Raw genomic sequence first — 19,572 nt, 5'->3', positions numbered from 1 at the left:
ACTATATTCATTACGCTGGGGTGGGAACAGGACTGGTTTGCTGAATCCGGTCACTGGCTCTGACCCCTGCTTTTCTCTGCATTTTTATCCTCAGACATCACAGGAGGGCAATTCGGTGACAAGAGGTGTGTGACCAACAGCGCAGCCCATCAGAAGCCCCCATGACAGACTCATTACGCCCTCTCCCAAACCATGACCCCTGACATGTGCACAGGGTAAGGAAGAATGTCACCGAGGCTATTTTGGTCAGTAAATGAAATGACCAAAAGGCAAGTAAACACTTACCCTCCCCCATAAAAAAACAAATCTGGGTGAAGACAAACCTAGAAAAGGAAACCAACCCACATGCAAACAAGAATAAAAAATATTTTTACACTCTTTGCGCTTCAGCTGTACAGTGGTGAGGGAGAGGGAGGGTCATTCAGGGCCTGTCAGCGCAAAAGAATGATTCATGTGACCGTTTTGTCTTAATTACTCAGAACAAGCCGCTGTTGCTGTTTATCAAGGAAGAGCAGATACATCAGTGTCTTCTGACAGAAAAAATGATCGCCATCAGGATGGTGACAACCAGGGTGATGGCCAGGATGATGATCAGGATGCGGTTCTGGATGACTCTAGGGGACAGCAAAGGAAAAAGAAATTCACACATATGATCGGAGGACATTCTGAAAAAGACCTTCCAAGATCAAGTTGGCTAATCAAATGATGGAGTCACAGGCTGGGGTGGGAGCCTGGTGTGGGGCTGTGATACCACGCAGCTTTTTTGGTCCTACAAACCATCCACAAGGAAATGAACGACTCCACAGTGACTGTCATGCTGCACCCGGAGAGGCGCTTCCTGCGCAGCTAATGCAAATCAAATGGCTTTCTAGGTTCGAAGTGCTGTGAAGTAATCTTTAAGGGATCAAGGGCCCCACGAGGGCTTGTCTTTTTAATTTAAAACGTGAGACAAGCCTCATTTTTTTTTTTTTTTTGGAGTGCTTCCGGTTAAGGTAGGAGACTCCAAGGAAATGTATTACAGTAATGTACTTACCTGTACAAAAATACCCAGGGAAAAGTCAAAAAGAGACTTAGGAAGAAAAGGACAGGATTAAGAAGCAAGTGTCAGGCGTGCAGCTCAGGCTGTGAAACTGTCGTTTATCACTGGGGCTCACGCTCTGTGATTGCCAGGAGAAAATGTTACATTTGCTCCATATAAAAAAAAAAAGAAAAAAGATGGAGGTGTGAAAATGAGAAACAATAGGCTTTGGTTGGTGGGCTCTCACCTCCAGGGACTCCAGCGCCTCAGCTCTGGCTTTGCCAAGTGCTGATGGGGAACTTGAAACTCAGAAGGAGAATCGGAGTGGAGAGACCCGCTCCAAGATGCCCGCAGGGAGCTTCTGATGGAGTTGTTTCATAGTTTGTTACCTCATGCTCAGAAAAGTGGTTAAACAGCAGAATGCTTTGCTGAGACTTTCAAAGGGAACTCGCCCACACTCCCACAGAACCACCCCCACACAAACAGAGATAGAGTGGTTGGCAGTCTAGCTGGCTGTCCACTTGGCCAAGACCCTTCAGCAAACCCCACATGCCCATCCTCCAACTATCAAGCACGAAAAGGTTTGCTGTCTTAGCCTAGACACAAATCCCTGGATGGGGCCCCCGTCCATAAGAAGAGCTAGGTGGGACTAGCCAGGTGTCCAGTTAACAGAGACCTCACCCTCCTATTTCACATCTTTGAGAAGAAATCTTTGGAGGACGTTCGCAGCCTTTTCTAGCTTCTGGATGAGTTTCTTTCTTGGAAGGATGGCGACACCCTTGCGGTTTTAGTCGGATTCCTCCTTGCGCACCCCCTTCTTGCCCAGACCCAAATGGATGGATGGAGACCATCACATCAGACAGGCCCACTCCCTTCTGCCCCCTGGAAGCACTAGCTCCCTCTCCTCCTGACAGGTTACAAAATGATCACATTTGCTGACACGTCTTCCGCAAAACTGCTTTACTGCCTGTGTCCACTTGCCTGGAAGGAGATGGATGATCCGCTCAGTCCTCATTCATCACGTCCGGCTCAGCTAAGATCTGTCTCGTTTACTTCTTCCCTTCCCCACTAGAAAGGCTGCGCCCTGACATTAATTCTTCGGCGATGACAGCTAATTCAGACTTAACAGGCCATATTTACTCAAGAGGCAGGAAGATTCTCCGCCCCCAAAATAAATAAATAAGAACAGGGCTTCACGGCTTGTTAAAGTGGGGCTAATTATGAACACTGATTGGTGCTAGTTGGTAGCTTGATTGAAAACCCAAATTGATTTTCCCCCTTTTCTCAGGAAGGGGCAGAAGTCTGCAGAATAGTCCCTGCACATCCTGCTTGCCCACGTCACTGTCACAATCTCATATTTACCACAGCCACCCGCATCAGACTTGCAAAGGAAATCAGCAAAATTGAAACTCAGCAGTGAACAGATTAAAAGCATGAAAACTCTTTAAAATTCTGCCTTAAGTACTATTCAGTAGCATGTCTCTTGGTTGACAACCATTTTATTTGTGGGTTGAGGGCCCCAAGGCATTCATGATGCTCATTTATAAAGGATTAACTGTGGATGTTACTTGTTTAATCTGAGGCATGGTTAGGAAAACAAATGCACAGGAATCCTTAATTCTCAGCTCTTCTGCGGCCTTCCTAATTGGGCTTCCCTCATCTCAAGGCAAAGAGGGGTGCACTTCAACCACTATCTTTCCTAACAGCTTGTATCTTTAGTTCACTCAACAGACAACCTATCCCAAGTCAGGTGACTTCACCGCTGGGTCACAGACAACCAGAGAACTTGAACTGCCCACTTCCTCCTTGGTGGGTCCACAGTCACCTCTCCAGCCCCAGTGTATGACAGAGGTACTGACACATACAACTGTCCAAAAGACGATAATGAAGGAATGCAGCCCCCACAACCGTCATCTTTCCATTCAAGGGAGAATGAAGACCTGTGCAAATTTAATTTGCAGGAAAATCTCAGGGAGGCTGAAGTTAAAAGTAAACCCCCAAAGATAGAACTTCATACCATCAGGCATTCCCAGAGCACTACTGGGTCTTCCCTGCAAAGCTAGGAGAAGGGAAGGTCTTCATACAAGACAGGTGTGTGCTGGTGGTGGATGGGTGAAGGAGGTTGGCAGGACAGAGCATTTGCTTTCAAACCAAAGGCTGGCAGATATTTGGGATGCAGGGTTGAGAGGGCAAAAAGAGAGTTGGAGCAGACAGAGTGGGAAGTAAGCTTGACTCTGGCCAGGCCATCAACCCAGCTATGGGTCTCGAAGGTGTTGGGCAAATACAGCACCTCTAAGAATGAGAAAAACGAGCAGTTGGGGCCCTTGAGTAGAGAGGACTGAGCCAATCTGGGGGCTAGGGAGGATAGAGGCTGGCATTGGTGGGCCCATCTGTGAGGAAGCCTGAGTACAGTCAGAGCCAGGGGCTGCTGGCAGGTACTGCTGTAGGCAAAGCAGAAAGGAATGCAGAGTTTGGAGAGAATCAGAAGAACAACAGGAAGAGGGGTTCCCAGTCAGTGAGCCAGGGAAGGAACTTTGGGAAGGCCCCAAATATCTTTATTCTTAACTTTGGGGGGCGGGGCGGTAGGTGGCATTTATGTTCAACTAGGTATGCAGCAAGCAGTCTTAATCTCCCTTTTGAAAATGCAAAGTGTGTTTACCCAGTAAATAATTTAAGAAAGAATATACACTTGAAAGAAGACATCCATTGAACCAGCCAGGCTAAATTGCCTCCAGGCAAAAACTTGTGCATTTGCATGCTGCATTCTATTAAGTGAGCACACTGTGGCTTTAAAAGAATGCAGAGCCAAATTAAAAGGAATGTGGGCCTGAGACATCAAGGATTCTCCAAGTTTACATTATGAATCACAGTGCTGTTGATACAAGATGAATTAACCATTTACTTTGAGGCTGAACTCACAAAGTACTATTGAAAATACTGATCCTGTGCGGGAACCGGGGTGGGGCTCATCTTTCCATTGCCAGTCTCTTTCCCCTCTGGAAACAAGCTGCTGCATGCGGCAGCCGGAATCGCAGAAGACGGGTTGACGCGCAGTAGGCCGAGTGGCACCTGGCTCAGTTCTCCGCTCTCCCTCGGGGAGCCCAGGAATTGCACTGCAGCGGGCCTTCCCAGCATTCGTCAATACCCAGTTCCCTGCTTCCGGGCACAGACTGCCCTTACCTGTCCCTTGATGTTAGTGGTGGCCATGTGACTGGTTTTAGTCAATGAAATGTGAGCCAAGTGTGTGACTCTCCAGCCAATTCTTCCCTTGCTGTTGTGACTTAGGAGGCTGTAGGTCCCAGGAATGCAGTTCCAGGGTGGTGTAGATCCCTTCTGTCTGAATCTGGGAGTCATCCCATGGAGGGCCATTGCCCTGGAGACTCCACTGGACTCACCGTGGATGGGTATTAAGCCAATGAGATTAGGAGGTTGTTTGTCACAACAGCATTGACGTAAGCTATCCTGAGTGATACACTACTGCCCCCTCTTCTCCAAGATGGGGTGTTTGGCTCAGCCAAAGTGAGGCTCCGGTTTAATGTATTCCAGAAGCCAAGGTATGATGAGGGTTGATAGGACTTCTTTCCTTTAAGAAACAGTCTTTTGCCTCTTGGTTTTCAAAAGCTGGGATCCCCTTCTGTCCTTATTTGGTCATAACGCCTCACTGAAGACCATGGAGTTTCCTGTAGCCAATGCCACACGCGATGTTCTATAAAGCTCAGCTAGGCACTCTGCTTCCCATGTACAGCAGACATATGTATGTTGGTTACATTCATTTATTCATTCCAAACATTTGACACAACCCCTCCCCCAGGGGTAGAGCTGTGACCTAGGCTAAGATGGTCAGTGTGTTCCATGCCCTTGGCTACAGTGACTGGAGCAGGCATGTGATTTCACCCAGTCCAATAGAGTGACTCTCAGAAGCTTTGACCGCAGTTCTGGGTCATCTGGACCATGTGGTGTATGGCTGTTAGGCCTGGATCTGCTGCAGCCATTTTGTTTCCATGAGGAAAATGAGTCTAAGAAAGAAACTGACCTACGGAGGACAGCAGATTGGAAGAATGGCAGAGAAGTAGGAAGCTCAGTCCTGAAGACACGATGAGCCACTGAATCAAACCACCTTTCCTTTGAACTTTCAGTTATTTGAGAAACAAATTAACGGTATTTTTCAAGTCAGTCTTGAGTTAGGTTTTCTGTTTTTTATGACCAAAAAGCATTTTTAGGTAGATTCACCCTGATTCCATAATGAAGTTCTTGATCTATGTCCCCCACGTCTTCCAAGAAGAATTTCCTGGCCATGCCCCTCTTTTTGCGCATATATTTCCCTGTGCATCTCTCCTATCACTCCACTTACCAGACAGTTTCATGATTTTCTGTTTCTACACAGGGATTGCCAATAAAAAGTGGCCCTTCTAGGGTCTGAATCTCCTTTGTCTTTTGCCTTCCCAGGAAAAAGTACTTGCTCAATGCATGAATGAGAGACTCTACCTCCATGTGCTCCCCGAAGGCCCAGGTAGACTCTTCCTGACTACCAAGGGCTGCTGTAGACAAGCGCAGCTTTAGGAGGCAGCTGTGAGCCACCCTCCTGTTAAGGATGCCAGCCGTGTCCTACCCTTTTACAAGCCTGCATTCATTAGCTGGAGAGTGCATGACACTCTGCAGGTTCAGTGCCCCGTCCTGGACAAGCTCTCCCTGCCTGGTCGACCGGGCCTGAATAATGATGCCCACCTTTGGGTTCTGCCAGAACAGCAACAATGAACAGGACAATTAGCAGCCATGAAAGCATGAGAGGAACTCTGTGCAAAGAAACCTATCTATACCTGTCTCTCTGGAAACTTCCCCAAAACAAGGGCCCAGGGAAAGGCTCTCCAAGGTCTGTATCTAATTCAATGTTAGTTGAAGGCAATAAAAACAGGAGCAAGAGAAAATGGTTCATTGTTATCAGTCTCTAACACTAACTTGAACTTGAAGCATTCTTTTCAAAGCTGGGCATTACTGAGCTCAAGTTGTGTGGTTAGTATGTCATCTGATAATGCCCATCCAGGGTTCTATATAGGTCCTGTTTCTTTGGGGGGAATCCCCAGCCTCACCCCAGGAATCCAAGGGGGTCTATCCCACTCTGTGATGTCACAAGTGGACATACGACCCAGGCAGATCCGCTACTTACATCTCTCTAGCCCCTACACAACCATGTGTTCAGGAATTGGCATGCCACCCAAGCCAGCGAGAGTCCTTTGAGGATTTTTTTCCTAGGAAATCAAGAAAAAGGTCCTCTCTTTACTGGGATTGACTGTGGAAAAAAATGGGAACTTAGAGCTGCTAGGGGCCATTCTCATTGCCATGCAGCAGGGGACCTGTCTGAAGGACACCGATGCAGAGCAATGGAGCCCAGAGATGGAAAAAAAGAGAGATTCCTGAAGGCATCATTTGAGCCACTAAATCCTTCTGTGTGCCTGATACCTGAAGAGTCACATTTAAACTTCCCAGTTACAGGAGCCAGATGACCCAGCATTCCAGGCAAAACTTCTGAGGCTCACTCTATTGGACTAGCGTAAGTCACACGCCTGGTCCTGGTCTAGGAGTTTGGTTGGGACGTCTCTCACTTTCAACTGTACTCATTGTACTGAGTTGAACAGTGTCTCTCTCCAAATTCATGTCCACTTGGAACCTCAGAACAGGGCCTTATTTGAAAATAGGGTCTTTGCAGATGCAATTTGTTAAGGATCTTGAGATAACATCACCCTGGATGTAGGGAAGACCCTAGATCCAATGACTGGTGTCCTTATAAGAAGAGAGGACACAGACAGATGCAGAGAAGAAAACCAGGTGGTGCCAGAAGCAGAGATTGCAGTGGTGCTGCCACAAGCCAAGGAATGCCTGGGGTCACCAAAACTGGAAAGGACAAGGATGGGTCCTTCCCTAGAGCCTCTGGAGGGAGGATGGCCCTGCTGACTCCTTGATTTCAGACTTTAAGCCTCCAGAGCTGTGAGGGAACACATTCGTTTTAGGCCACTTAGTTTTTGGTGCTGTTACTGCAGCCCTAGGCCACAAATACACAGAGCTCTAGCATCCAGAGCAGGATATGGATCTGGCTGTCTCATCTTGGCCTTCACGGTGACTGTTCTCCCGGCTTCCACCAGCTCCCCCACTGCTGCGTCACACCATTACTGGAGATCTATACAATGGACAGGACAGTCCCAGCCTGATTCTGTGACAGCTCTGCAGACAGCTGTGGGCTCACAGGCTTCGGGAGCCATGCGTTCTTTCATCTCGGAGTGAGACTTTTTACCTATGAGCAGAACAGGCTGCTGTCCGAAGCCATGTGAGATGAGGGAACTGAGGGGGCATATCCTCCAAGACTCCTGCCTCTGGCCTAAGACATTTAAAATAGGAAGGAAACCAGATGTTACCTCTGGGCCAACTTACTGAGTCACCTGCACCGCTAATAGTCCGCGTTAACTGACCTAGTTTAGGAGCAGTCATCCAGGGAGACCTGAGCAAAAAGGACACAGGATTAAGGTTTGGGAGGCGGCAAAATGAGCACATCCTCCTGCAAGAAACCGAGGACACGGGAGCCAGTCCCTGAGCCCCAGCAGACCTAGGTTAGGCCTTGAGTGACGACAGAGTGGCTTTATCCCCTTTCCAAATTTCTACGTGGTTTAACAGGGATCAGCAAACTTTTTCTGTAAAGGACCAGATTGTAAATGTATTAGTGGGCTAAAGGCTGCCATCTCAAGGCTCCACAAACAGGGCAGCTTAAACAGAAATTGACCGTCTCACCGTCCCGCAGGCTGGAAGTCATCAGGGATAGTTCCTCCTGAGGGCTACGAGGGAGAGTCTGTCCCAGGCCTGTCTCCTAGCTTCTGGCGGTCTGCTGGCCAGCTTGGAGGTTGTTTGGCTTTAGGAAGCATCACCCCAATCTTTGCTTCCATCCATATGTGGCATTTTCCCTGTGTGTGCATCTACGTCCAAATTCCCTCTTTTAATAAGAACACTAGTCTCACTGGATTAGGGGCCACCCTACTTCATTCAGTACGTCTCATGTCAAGACCCTATTTCCAAATAAGGTCATGTCTTGAGCTACGGGGGTTTAGGACTTCCACATAATGTTTGGGACAGGAGTAAGGAGGAGAGAACACAATTCAACCCACAGCAGTAAATATTTCAGGCTTTGTGGAACCTACAGCTCCTGTCGCAATTGCTCAACTTCGTTTGCCCTTGTGCAACAGCAGCTGTGGATAATATGTCAATGAGTGAGTATGACTGTGTTCTAATAGAACTTTATTCACAGACACTGGGATTTGAATATCATGTAATTTTTACATGTCAACAAATATTCTTCTTTCAATTTTTTTTCAACCATTTAAAAATGTAAAAGCCATTTTTATCCCGTGGGTCATACAAAAACAGGCAGTGAACTACACTGGAGCCTGTCACCTGTGGTTTGCCCATCCCTGGTCTAAGAGCTAGAAGTTCCCCGAGGCAGGCCCTCCTGTGCTGGAGAATGGGGTGGTCCTTGGACTATGCCCAAACGGGCGTGGCAGGTCTGGCCAAGTCCCTCTGAAGAGAAAAGGAAACCCTGAGTCCCCACCCAGTGGGCGCTTTGGTGTCATGATGAGCCATCAGTTACAGAAGCCTGACAACAAAGGCCATAATCAGAGGAATGCAGTGCCAGGACAATTTGCTGTGTGCCCACAATCCTGGATTTGCCTGGGGTGACCTGGAGCAGATCCTTCCATGACACTTGAGCTTCAGTTTCTCCCCAAGCAGGACCAGCCAGCTCCCCGCCCACCCCAGGGAGAAGAGGATTAGCTCATTAAAGATCATAAAGCACTTTGAAAACATAAACTCTTCGCCACATCCGTGCGGTTGGCAAACAATTCTGTGAAAGGACATGGCATTTCAGGAAAGGTGAGAGGCAGGAGGAGTGTAGTCAGAGGCAGAGAAGCTGCCTGGGAAACTTCTTGTGGCTGGTGAGGAAGGGGGAGGAGGAGGTCCTGGAAGCGGCCGCCTTCCCAAGCCCCTCAGGCTTTGTGTTCCCACAGGCCGGTGTCTCTCTGGGCCTCACAGTGGCACTCACCCCAGCAGGGCCGAGCCTCCTCTCTGAGGTGGTGGCATAAACATCAAAAGCGGAGACCGGGCAACCAATGGCTGGCTTGGGGAGCCCTTTCCAGCCCGGGAAGGCAGCCAGCATGTACCTGTCAGAGCGCACGGATAAGTCCATTGGGTTTTGATCAGTGATGTGTAGTTACATTGTATTCTACGTTGCCAAGCACGTACATCAAATTTCAGCCTGGGCACCTGGGCCACTGTCATTCTTCAATATGGACTCGATGATGGCAGGGGGCCTGCAGAGTGGCTTTGCTGGCTCCTGGGCTTTCAGGTAGGATCAAGGCAGCTCACTTCAATCAAAGGGGCTTGGAGAGGACTTGAAGAGAATTAAATAATGATGCTCTGGAAACACCAGGTACACTTAATCCCTCCCAGGCTTGCAGATAGCGAGAGGTGGGAAAAAAGGTCTCCGTGCCCTCCTCCAGATTGTTCATTTTAGAGGTGAGGGTCCTGAGGCCCTGAGAACTGAAAGGGAGGTGCCCAAGGTCAACCACGTGGGGCAAAGCCCAGTTTTCCAACCCACAGGCCCCTTGTTTCACTGTCATACTCATTCTCTTAAAGATTTTATTTATTTATTTTTAGAGACAGGAGAAGGGAAGGAGAAAGAGAGGGAGAGAACATCGATGTGAGAGAGACACATCGATTGGTTGACTCTTGTATGCGCCCCGACCGGGGACTGAACCCACAACTCAGGCATGCGTCCTGACTAGGAATCGAACCCACGACCTTTTGCTTTGTGGGACGATGTCCAATCCACTCAATCCACTGAGCCACTCCAGTCAGGGCTCATACATACTCTTACCTGAGGGCCGGTGCCACGTGGGCAACTGCACACAGTGGCAATCAAAACGCGTCCGCTGCTCACAGGGACCCGGCTCAACAAAACCAAGGAACACAACTCAAAACCCAGCAGCCCAGTCCCACTTCTGCGTAAAATGAAGGGGGCTGAGGCTGACGCAAGAGAAGAGGAGCCACAGAGAAGGCGGCGCTTTCCTGAAAACAAGGCGCCTTGGCTCAAAGGGCTTTCCTTTTCTCTGAGATCATGTCCTTTCTCCTGTTTTAGTGCTCACGTGCCCTTTGGTTTATGGAGTGATGGTTAAGTAGATGGCAGGGATGGTCCCTAATGTCCTTATTTGGTCATGGGCAATGTACTTACTCTCATTTGAAATTACTTTAACTTGGCAAAATAAAAAGCGGATAAACCTCTGTTTAAAAAGAAAAAGTCCCGATCCAAGAAATGGAAAGGTTCATGAACCCTAGAGCTAGAACATTCCACCCTGTCTGGTGACCCTCCTTGACCTCTACAGCGTGGGGCCCATGGTGACAGTAACAGTGACAACAGTGACGCCAATGACGACGGCGCAGCAACACCACCCCAGCAGTTCCCGGTAACTGGGTATGTACTCCAGGCCAGGGGCTGCTCTGGCATTTTCTACACTTGGTTGAACCTTCCCAGCAATCCTATCATGGAGACTATTATCATCCTCGTTTTCACAGGGAAGTTACTGGAAGGACCCGACCCTCTCACTAGTCTTATCTTGCATCCCCCATAGGACACATACGGCCTAAGGCGGTTTATTCACCTAACTGGCATGTCTAATGTGGTCTAGCAGGCTCTCCTGGGTTGTTTGAAGGGCGAGTCTTTGACATCTTCATCTTTATAGTCTTCTCCATGCATTATAAAGTGGTGGGGTCCGCAAGTTCATTTTTGTTGAAAGTATGCAACACCAATTAACCAAAGTCAACACTTCTTAGTGCCCTGTGTAAATACACCATAAATTACTAAGATGATATTTCATGTTTATTCAGAAGCATATTTCATCAGCTGTCTTTGGTCACAGGCACATTGGCTGCATCCTTTTAGCCTCTCTCTTTTAGGTGAACACGTGATCACCTGATCCCTCACCAGATCTGGGGGCAGAGAGAATGGCAATCATCCTCTGGGGGCAGCTCACCAGGGACTGCCCATTACCCAGTGACCTTGTACCACACAGTTTTTTTAATTATGTCTACATCAGCTAGCATACAGAGGAGCGGATGTACCATAGAAAGATCCCAGATTTGCTGAAGGTTAATTTAATGCATCTGTTGGAATACAGTGCCTGATGGGAAAGAAAATCTGACTTACTGAGCAATCTTGGAAAAGGACTAAAGGTCTCTATTTTTGAGTTCAGACATCCATACAATATAATAAAGGAATCTCTCCCAAGGAAGTGGTGTGGACAGTGATATATAAATTCTAGACAATCTTAAAGAGGTAGGGTGTCTTTTTTTGGTCTTGAATGTTTACTGCATCTGTGATGCTGTTTAACCTTCCCAATGACCCAGACTTGATGGCTCAGAGCCATCCCGGGAGAAGGTAAGGCCCACTGCAGACATGGCCCTGGTGACTTTCTTGAGGCAGGCTGGCCACCACTGATACAAGGCCAGGAGGATCCCCTTCCTGACCCCCGGGTTTAGGTGCTTCTTCTCCTCCCTGCTCTATCTCCTGCTGGATGCCCTCAGGGAGGGTCCCCAGTCCCACTAAGCCCTGCCCTCAGATTATGAAGCACCCCTACAGACCCCTGAATCAGGCGACCCCTGGCTCGTCCTGGGCTGAGGGCCCCTCACTCCCTTCACCCTCCTGAGAAGCTAGGAACTACATTTGGGCAGACGCTCTTCAGCCACCTTCATTTTGGAGCCGCACTGCCCGGCCCTGCATGCAGGACCTGCCGCACACCAGCTGTGCAACCGTAAGCAAGTCACTTCGTTACTTCTCTGACATGATGCCCTTCGGCGTCTTTTAGGTGAAAACGCCCTTACTGGGACGTTGGGAATGGACTGTCTCCTTGGAATTTACTCTCTTACTTAGCAATATAAAAAGTGAACAATCCTCCTTCAGTCCTCTATTTACAAAAGAAATACAAAAGTACCAACACAAGGAATTTGAAAGTTCCAAAGAACCAATGCTTTGGTTTCTACATCAGAAAAATGGGGCTAATAATAGCTGTGCCTCGGTCAATGAATTCCATTAATAAATAAATGAGTTAACTCAACATGAAGTGCTTAGATCATCAGCGCTTGGCAATAGTAACTGCCCGGTATAATAATTATTATCACTCCACTCCTGTAATTGCTCACTGATCTCCCCACAGTGAGCTCTGAACCTACTGCTTGTTTGGCCCCCCCGGCCCCCCACAGACAGCCCTTACTGCAGCGGCCTTGGCCTGGAAAGCCTGAAGATTCCTGCAGGACCCATCTTGGGGCTGGCCCTGGTTAGCTTGCATTGTGGGTCCAGACTGAGCCACTCTCCTGGAAGCCCCATTTTCAGCAGCTACTCAGGTATCCAGGAAGGCAGAGGCTGCCTTTTCCAGCTGTGTTAGTTTCCCCGGGGACACCCCTTGACAGCTAAGCTGCATCTTCTGGGTCACGGCTGGTTAAGGTCACATCGGTGCAGACATGAGTATCTTGGTTTTTGTGATGGGCTTTAACATTATGTCCCCGAAAGATCTGATATTAGATACTTATCTCCTAACAGCCATGGATTTATACATTTGTTCCTTCCTGATGGCAGGGGGAATAAAACATTGTGGCAGATGTTTACTGGCCATCTGTGTCTCTGTCAACTCTTGAGGGATGTGGTGATGTACTCTAGAAGGTAACATCAGAACTTCTCTCTCTCTTGTCTGGATTTGGTTCCATGGCAAGCAGAGTGGGATCTGGCCTGACTTGTAGCCCCGCTGGGCTGGTCCCGGGCGGCAGCTCCTCTGATCCTTTTTTTTGTCCCTTCATTACGTTGCTGCAGAGGCTCACTCCTGCTGCCTGCCCAGCAGCTTCGTCTCCACCACGCTCTTAACAAACAGGCCCTCATGCTTCCAGCTTCCATCAGGTGGCCCTAGTCCCGGGTTCTGGGGACACTGCTCCTCCCTTTGTTCCCCCTGTCCAGTGGAGGGGCTTTCTGCAGATGCTGAACCCTGGGCTGCCCTGTTCTGGTTGCAGAATGCATGAGACACCCAGCAGAGGGTGCGCTGTTGGGTCACACGTTTGACTTCGCTCCCACAGTCTCCTACCTTAAACTGACTTGACATACCCCAAAGCAGCGTTAGTCATTTTGGAGCAGGTGAACAGCAGGTCAGGGAGGCCTCCTCTGAAGGCTTAGTAATGATAAGCACAATGTTTGACTCATAGTTCTTTGGGCCAGGTGACGATCAGACAGCAGGAATCCCAGGTTTGTGCAGGTGGAGCCACGTCTCCCGCTGGCCTGGGAACGTGTGTTCGTCTCCTAACTAAGGGAGGAAGTCCTGCAGGGAGGGGCTGGATGGCCAGTCTGAGGGCTGCAGGCATCAGGAGAGGGGCTAGGAGAATGGGGAGTGCTAGATCTTTTTCTAAATTGAGGGGCTGCTCTTGATTGCTGTTGGGACTCAAAGTGGGTTCAGTGCAGCCAGATCTTCTGATTTGTCAAGAGAAGACAGGAGTTGTGTTCTTTCTGTGCAATCGCCCATGTGTTCGATACTGGCAACTTCGTAAACATTTTCCAAAACACTGGGTGGCAGAACCAAGTGCATCTGTGTGTGTGTGGGGGGGTCTTCCGTCTGTCACCTCTGACTCGTTATTAAGAAACGAATGGAAAGGAAGGGCTGGGTGGGCGAGCAGATCTCTGCCCTGCTTTACCCGAGATTTCCTCAGAGAGGGGAACTGCCCAGTCCTTCTGACCCTGCGAGATTCTGAAGTTTGGTCCTGGTATGAGCACCCATAGCCAGGGTCCACACTGACTGCATCCAACTTAGTCCATAACTGATTCCTAACCACGGCACGGGGTCAAGGCCAGGGAGAGGTCATCAGAAGCTACGGTCTAGCTTGTGTGTGCCTTTCAGCCCTCTCACAAGGTGATGAAAAGCACAGAAACAGGTCGGGGCTGTATGCACATTTGCACATCTGCAGCCCCCTTGACCTTCACAGTCTGGCCGGCGATTCTCAGGGAGGACGGTGTGCATCTTATATGCTATGCCTTATAAGCCAAGAGACCGGTGATGGGAAACCGAGTGGTCTCTATTGGAGCGTGAGTGACAAAGAGGGGTTTGCAGGATTGCCTCTACTCCCAATTTGTTGAGTGATTTTGTGATAAGTAAACATGTCTCAGTTTCCCCATATCAAAAATGGGAGTAAATATATGTGACCCAAGTGCCCTTGGGAATGGAGGCTAAGGACCATGTCTGTGGACTAGAGAAAGATAAAGACAATGAATTGCCAAGGAGTAGAGTGGCCTTTGGATACTCTCTCAAGTCCTTTATTTGGCTGCAAAAATCAGAAAAAACTAACCTTAATTTAGGAGGGATCTTGACAGGAACTGAGCCAAAATACAACAAAGGAGCCACATTATTCTCCGTCATTCTTTAGAGGTACTGGCCTCAAGCTACCTGGTCTTAATTTTCACAAGAGGATGGTGAATTCCAACCCCTGACTGGCTACCAGACGACATGAGGGCACCTAATTACAATACAAGGTAGTGTCACTCCAGGTCCTTGCCAGAGGTGACAACTTCAAAGTCCCTTGCTGAACACTCATTAGAAATCCAGCTGAGAAACAGCACTGATCAAGGAGCCTAAGAACAGAGTCCATCTCTCCTGGAGACACTAATGTCCCCCTTGGAGCAGCAGAGCCCCCAGAGTCCTCCCTGTACAGCGTGGTTTAGGTTCGTGCATGCGCTCCAAGCTGTGCTAGGTGCTACGCCACCAGCGTACACAGGGGGACAGGAAGAAACAGCCTGGTGGAACTCATATTTCCTGTACGGATGCTCTTGAACATGCTTATTGCCCTGCCCCAGTGGGTGTCCCTGCCATGACTTCCCGTGGGAAGGTGTTCTCTCCCGTTGGGCAGGAGAAAGAGCTGTGTTTTTTTTTTTTTTATCTTACAGAAATTGACGGGTAACTGAAACCATTTCCCTCTTCAGATCGGCTGCGCGAAAACCTAGAGCGCATCTGTGGCTCCCCTCTCACTGGTGGACAGGCCAGTCCACAATCTGCGCACTAACCTGACTCCATTTCCAAGACAGAAAATCTATTGTTTTGTATATATTTTGTTAAATTGTTATAAATCCTTTTGGGATCAAGACAGGTTTATACACAGGCACGGAAGAGCTCAGGAAACAAAAATAATTCACAGACTCCTGGCGTGGCTACCTTAATGTTTCTGGCTTTCTTTTTCCTCTTATCCCCAAACAACTCTGTTCTGGGTGATACTTGAAAAGGTGACTTTGCATGTTTACTAAAACAGTAGGATATTTCCATTTTTTTCCTTTGACTCTCCTTTCATGGCCAGCATGGGGTGATTTCCAGAAGGAACCCAAACTTGGGCCTTGGGGGCCCTTGGGTTTCTCCCATAGCTAAGCGCAGGGAACTGTGGGCCCCTTTGTTTGGTAGATTTATAGCAATTGTCTTAAAAACGTAGACCTCTTTTGTTACAGCTGAAGGCTTTCCCAGCAAATGTTGGCTGCAGATATGCCAGTTGAAATGTTACCACGGTCACGGCCTTCCTTGAACAATCTAAAGCATATTTCTCTCTGTATATACTTGGTTTCTAAGATGCCTTAAATCCTGGAAAACAATCATTGTTGAGGCCATTTCTGAGATGGCACTAAAAGAACCTACTCGGAGACAGATAAAAATAATGAGAATCTTTCTGTCAGGAAAGATTTAGAAAATATCACTGGCATTATTAAAATTTAATTTTTTACTTGGCTTTTTGGTTCCCCTTTCCAGTGATAATGAGCAGGACTGCACACCTCTGCCTCGCTAGTACTTGTTTTGTGCAATAAATTCAGCCTTCCAGTCTGAAGACATTTCAGACAACAGTTTTGACTGCTATAGGCTTATTTTTCACCCTGTGCTGTGCTTTGAGCCTTCCTATAAAAACCAGTTCATGGGATTATTTTCCACAAGGCCAATGAAACTAATAAAAATCAATTTTGCCCAACTGGTTCAGGGAAATCTTGGGATGAGCCAAAGCAGAACCACAAAAGAACAGAAAAAGAAAGAAAGAATCGAAGTATTCACTAAAGGTTTACTTGCTAGAAAGCTATCAAATTAGCTGACAAGAGATGCTTGGCTATAGGAATTTTCCTTTCAGTGTGAACAGAACCCCTTTTAAGCTGGCTGAAGATACTCGAGTGCAGTAATTTTGAGTTTCCCAGCCCTGGGTGACAAGGCCAACTTGGGGCCTGACAGATGGTGGCCTCGGCTGGAGTCTTGTCCGGACCCTCTTGTACGGCAGAGAAGCTGGTTTTGTGAAGGGGTGGGCTGGGGTTTACATAATTTGCTCCAAGGCCACGAGATCAGTGGGTTACAGACTTATCGGTGCATTCTGATAGCTTGGGTTCTCGATACATCATCATCATACCTCCACCCCGACCACCCATCTGACCCCCTGTTGTGGCTTCCAGCCAATGGAAGCAGGATTACAAAGGGTGTCTCTTTTATAACCTAGAAACAAGAGCACAGTGTGGTGACATGCAGAACACATTCTCGAAAACACATGCCTTAACTGCCATCTATATGTCCTTAGTTCTGGACACGAGTTGACATGTCTAAAAACAAATGACAAGACTTTCTTTGCACAGGAAAGAAAAAGGCATGAAGGAAATGTAGCCAAGTGTTAACAGTGTTTGTGTCTGGATGGCGGGTGTTTTTCGTCTTTCCATGTCTATGTATTTCTTTATTTTCTTGAAGTGTACATTGTTACATATATAATCATTATTTTAAATAATGCTGAACTAAGAGCTGGAAAAAAGAAATAATTTATTCATAATACTATATGAACGTGAAAGGGAGTGTGTGAGAAAAAGAAAAACAATGGTAAAATTTATTTTTTATCTATTTTTGTGTCTTATTCTCTCTTGAGTCTTTTACAGAAATTCTGTTATTTCATCCTCATAACTAATCTATGGCAAAGGTATAAGTGTCCCCATTTTCCAGAGGGGGCGACTGAGGCTTACGTAGGTTAATTTGTCCAGGATCCACCTATTCAGTGGCAACGTTGGTATTTAAAAGTAGGCCCTATTGCAAAGGCCACGTGCTGCATGTGTGGGAAGAGTAACAGCTGGCAGCAGGTGCACCTTATATTCTAGCTCACTTCGCATTTATGAATAAAACCAGGGGAAAAAATCTCCGCTGACCCACCACTTTATAGGTTCTTGTGATGCTCAAATGAGACCATGCATGTAAAAATAGAAAATGCAAACTTGTGCTCAAAGGAATGTGATAATATGATAATATTTTATATAACATTGGTGAGTTGAGTTCCCACAAATGCCATTCAGATACTGATAATTTTCAAAGAAAAAATACTCTAAAATAGAATTCATGCTAAAACTACATGGAGCAAATTTGTTCTTGAGGATTCAGAGGGGTAAGAAGATCTTGTCCTATTCTGCTCGTCATTAAGACCACCAATTTTCCTGACCATAATATATTAGTTAAAAAACAAAGGCTTCAAATAGCACATCTGTTATAATCCGATTTTGCCAAAAGAAAAATACATATGTAAGCTTAAAACAAAAATTGGAAACATATACATTGAAATGATAGTAATGACTGTGCTTAGGTGTTGAGATCATGGAGATTAAAAAAAAATCTTCTATGATTCACTACATTTTCCAGATCCTTTTAATAATAAATATGTACTATTTTCATAATCAGAAAAAAAATTCCAGCCTCTACCCTCCTATACAAAAATATCTTCCTTGGATAAGATTGTAAAATAAATTCTGAGCTTTATGGTAGCTTGACTTCTGGTGAAAGAAAAAGTTTATTTGAAATGCATTTCAGATCATAAACAAGGAGTGCAGACACTCCAATTTTCTTTACACAAGTTGGGCTCAGTCTGTTGAGGGCTTTTGTCACATGCAACTTGATTGAAAATCAACAGAGGTCAAGAAACAGGTGACTACACAGTGCACTTGAAGAAAAATAAAATCCAATACGTTGGACTGCCAAGATATTAGAAGGATGGTAGTGCCTGGTCTGATTTCTAGAATGACCCAATTGTTTGCATGGGGGCCGCAGAAAGGGACCCCTGCCTCCTCTTGGAGCTCACAATCAGTAGCTTAGCAGAAAAGTGCCACTCTGTTTGGAAAAACAAGGCCAAGTTCCTATTTCCAGCAGTGCCACCAAGGAAGCTATTTTTAAGTATCTAATTGCATTTGTAGCATCTGGCATTCTGCACACTCCATTTTTATGACTTCAACATGATACATGCTCCACAAGACAAACAAACAAAAGAGAGATTAAGTGTGGGACACTGGAGTCCTGTCGGATATTCCCAATATAGAAATATTCCAATATGCCCTAGAGATTATTCCAGGGCCAAGTAAAACATTCCCCAATGTATAGAGTCTTGGACTGGGGACTACTTGGCAGGCGCGGAGAACAGGGATTTACTTCATTTATTAGGCCAGTACACAGTCCCAGATGCTAACACGCACTGATAGGAAATGCCAACATTTCAACTGAAATCAAGACTATAGAGCCCATAACATCGATACTTTGACTTTCAGCAGATCACAAACAGCATAAACCTGGATTTCTTGTACTAATTGGGGAGGTTTTCTAATTTGCTTGTGGTATCTGCCTCATGTTGAGCTAATCTTCCTCTGGTTGCCTCCTCACGCTGTCTGGAATAATCCGCTTACTCCTGGTCTGTCCGCAGTACTTTGTATCAAACACCACGCGCTTCCTCCACACGGCCGCAGCAAAGGCCCCGTGCTGCCTGCGACAGCGGCTGCAGATGCCTGGGCAGACAGCGGCGAGGCAAGAAGCAAGGGTGAAGCAAGGCTTCCGAATGAGTGAGAATGATGAGATGCGCGCTAACAGCGCTAATTAACAGCCCAAAGCATCACCTGATTACTGTTCTGAAAAGACGGAGACAGATAGTTTTGCTTTCTCCCTACAGCCAGGCAAAATATTTCAGGGTGTTCACCACCAGTCTGTGTAATTATTACTATCAACCTCCAAACTCAGTTCAGAAAAACTCGTTTTTTTCTATATATAGCGTCCCCTGCTCCTGCCTTTTTGGAAGGCTCATGGAATCATTTAAGGACACAGCCAGGAGGCTTCATTGATATGGGCAGGCAGTGCCACTGCAGGAGTATCATAGCCGGAGCTCGACACACTTTGAATGCGTTCGAGTTTAAAAAAATGTTTTTCGGGAAGGAAATGTTTTGATTTTCACTAAGCAGAATAGTCTGGAATTCGAACGTTCATAAAAGATGCTGTAAGTGCATGTGTGTGTGACAACCCTGGGCTGTGGTGCAGAGGAGAGCGTGACGGCTGAGGCTCTCGTCCCTGATGGGCTTGGCTGTGGGACTGAGGCAGAACAGTCTCCTTCTGGGCCCCCATGTCCTTGTCGGCTGAGTGTTGGCTGTGGAAGTTTGCAAGCACTGCCGGAATTTGAAGATTCCTGTGGCCACTCAG

The 19,572-nt window shown here is 47.1% G+C and overlaps 1 protein-coding gene across 5 annotated transcripts in view; it reads right to left on the bottom strand.

Annotated features, from left to right (window-relative positions):
- Positions 1 to 353: 353 nt before the first annotated feature.
- Positions 354 to 19,572, bottom strand: part of VTI1A (vesicle transport through interaction with t-SNAREs 1A) — a 337,855-nt gene continuing 318,636 nt past the window's right edge. For 3 of the 5 annotated variants that reach the window (XM_090278593.1, XM_090278599.1, XM_090278594.1), the window contains one exon: positions 354 to 614. In XM_090278593.1, the coding sequence (XP_090134719.1) occupies positions 521 to 614 (94 nt within the window). In that variant the 3' untranslated portion in view covers positions 354 to 520. The remainder of the gene's footprint in view (positions 615 to 19,572) is intronic. The other 2 variants (XM_090278598.1, XM_090278600.1) reach the window with 1 other exon arrangement.

This window comes from Furipterus horrens, unplaced genomic scaffold, assembly GCF_987537825.1.
Source record: "Furipterus horrens unplaced genomic scaffold, mFurHor1.1.pri manual_scaffold_5, whole genome shotgun sequence".
NCBI classification, from domain to species: domain Eukaryota; kingdom Metazoa; phylum Chordata; class Mammalia; order Chiroptera; family Furipteridae; genus Furipterus; species Furipterus horrens.
Note: the sequence above shows the minus strand (reverse complement) of the source record. Positions and strands in the feature narration are given on the sequence as shown.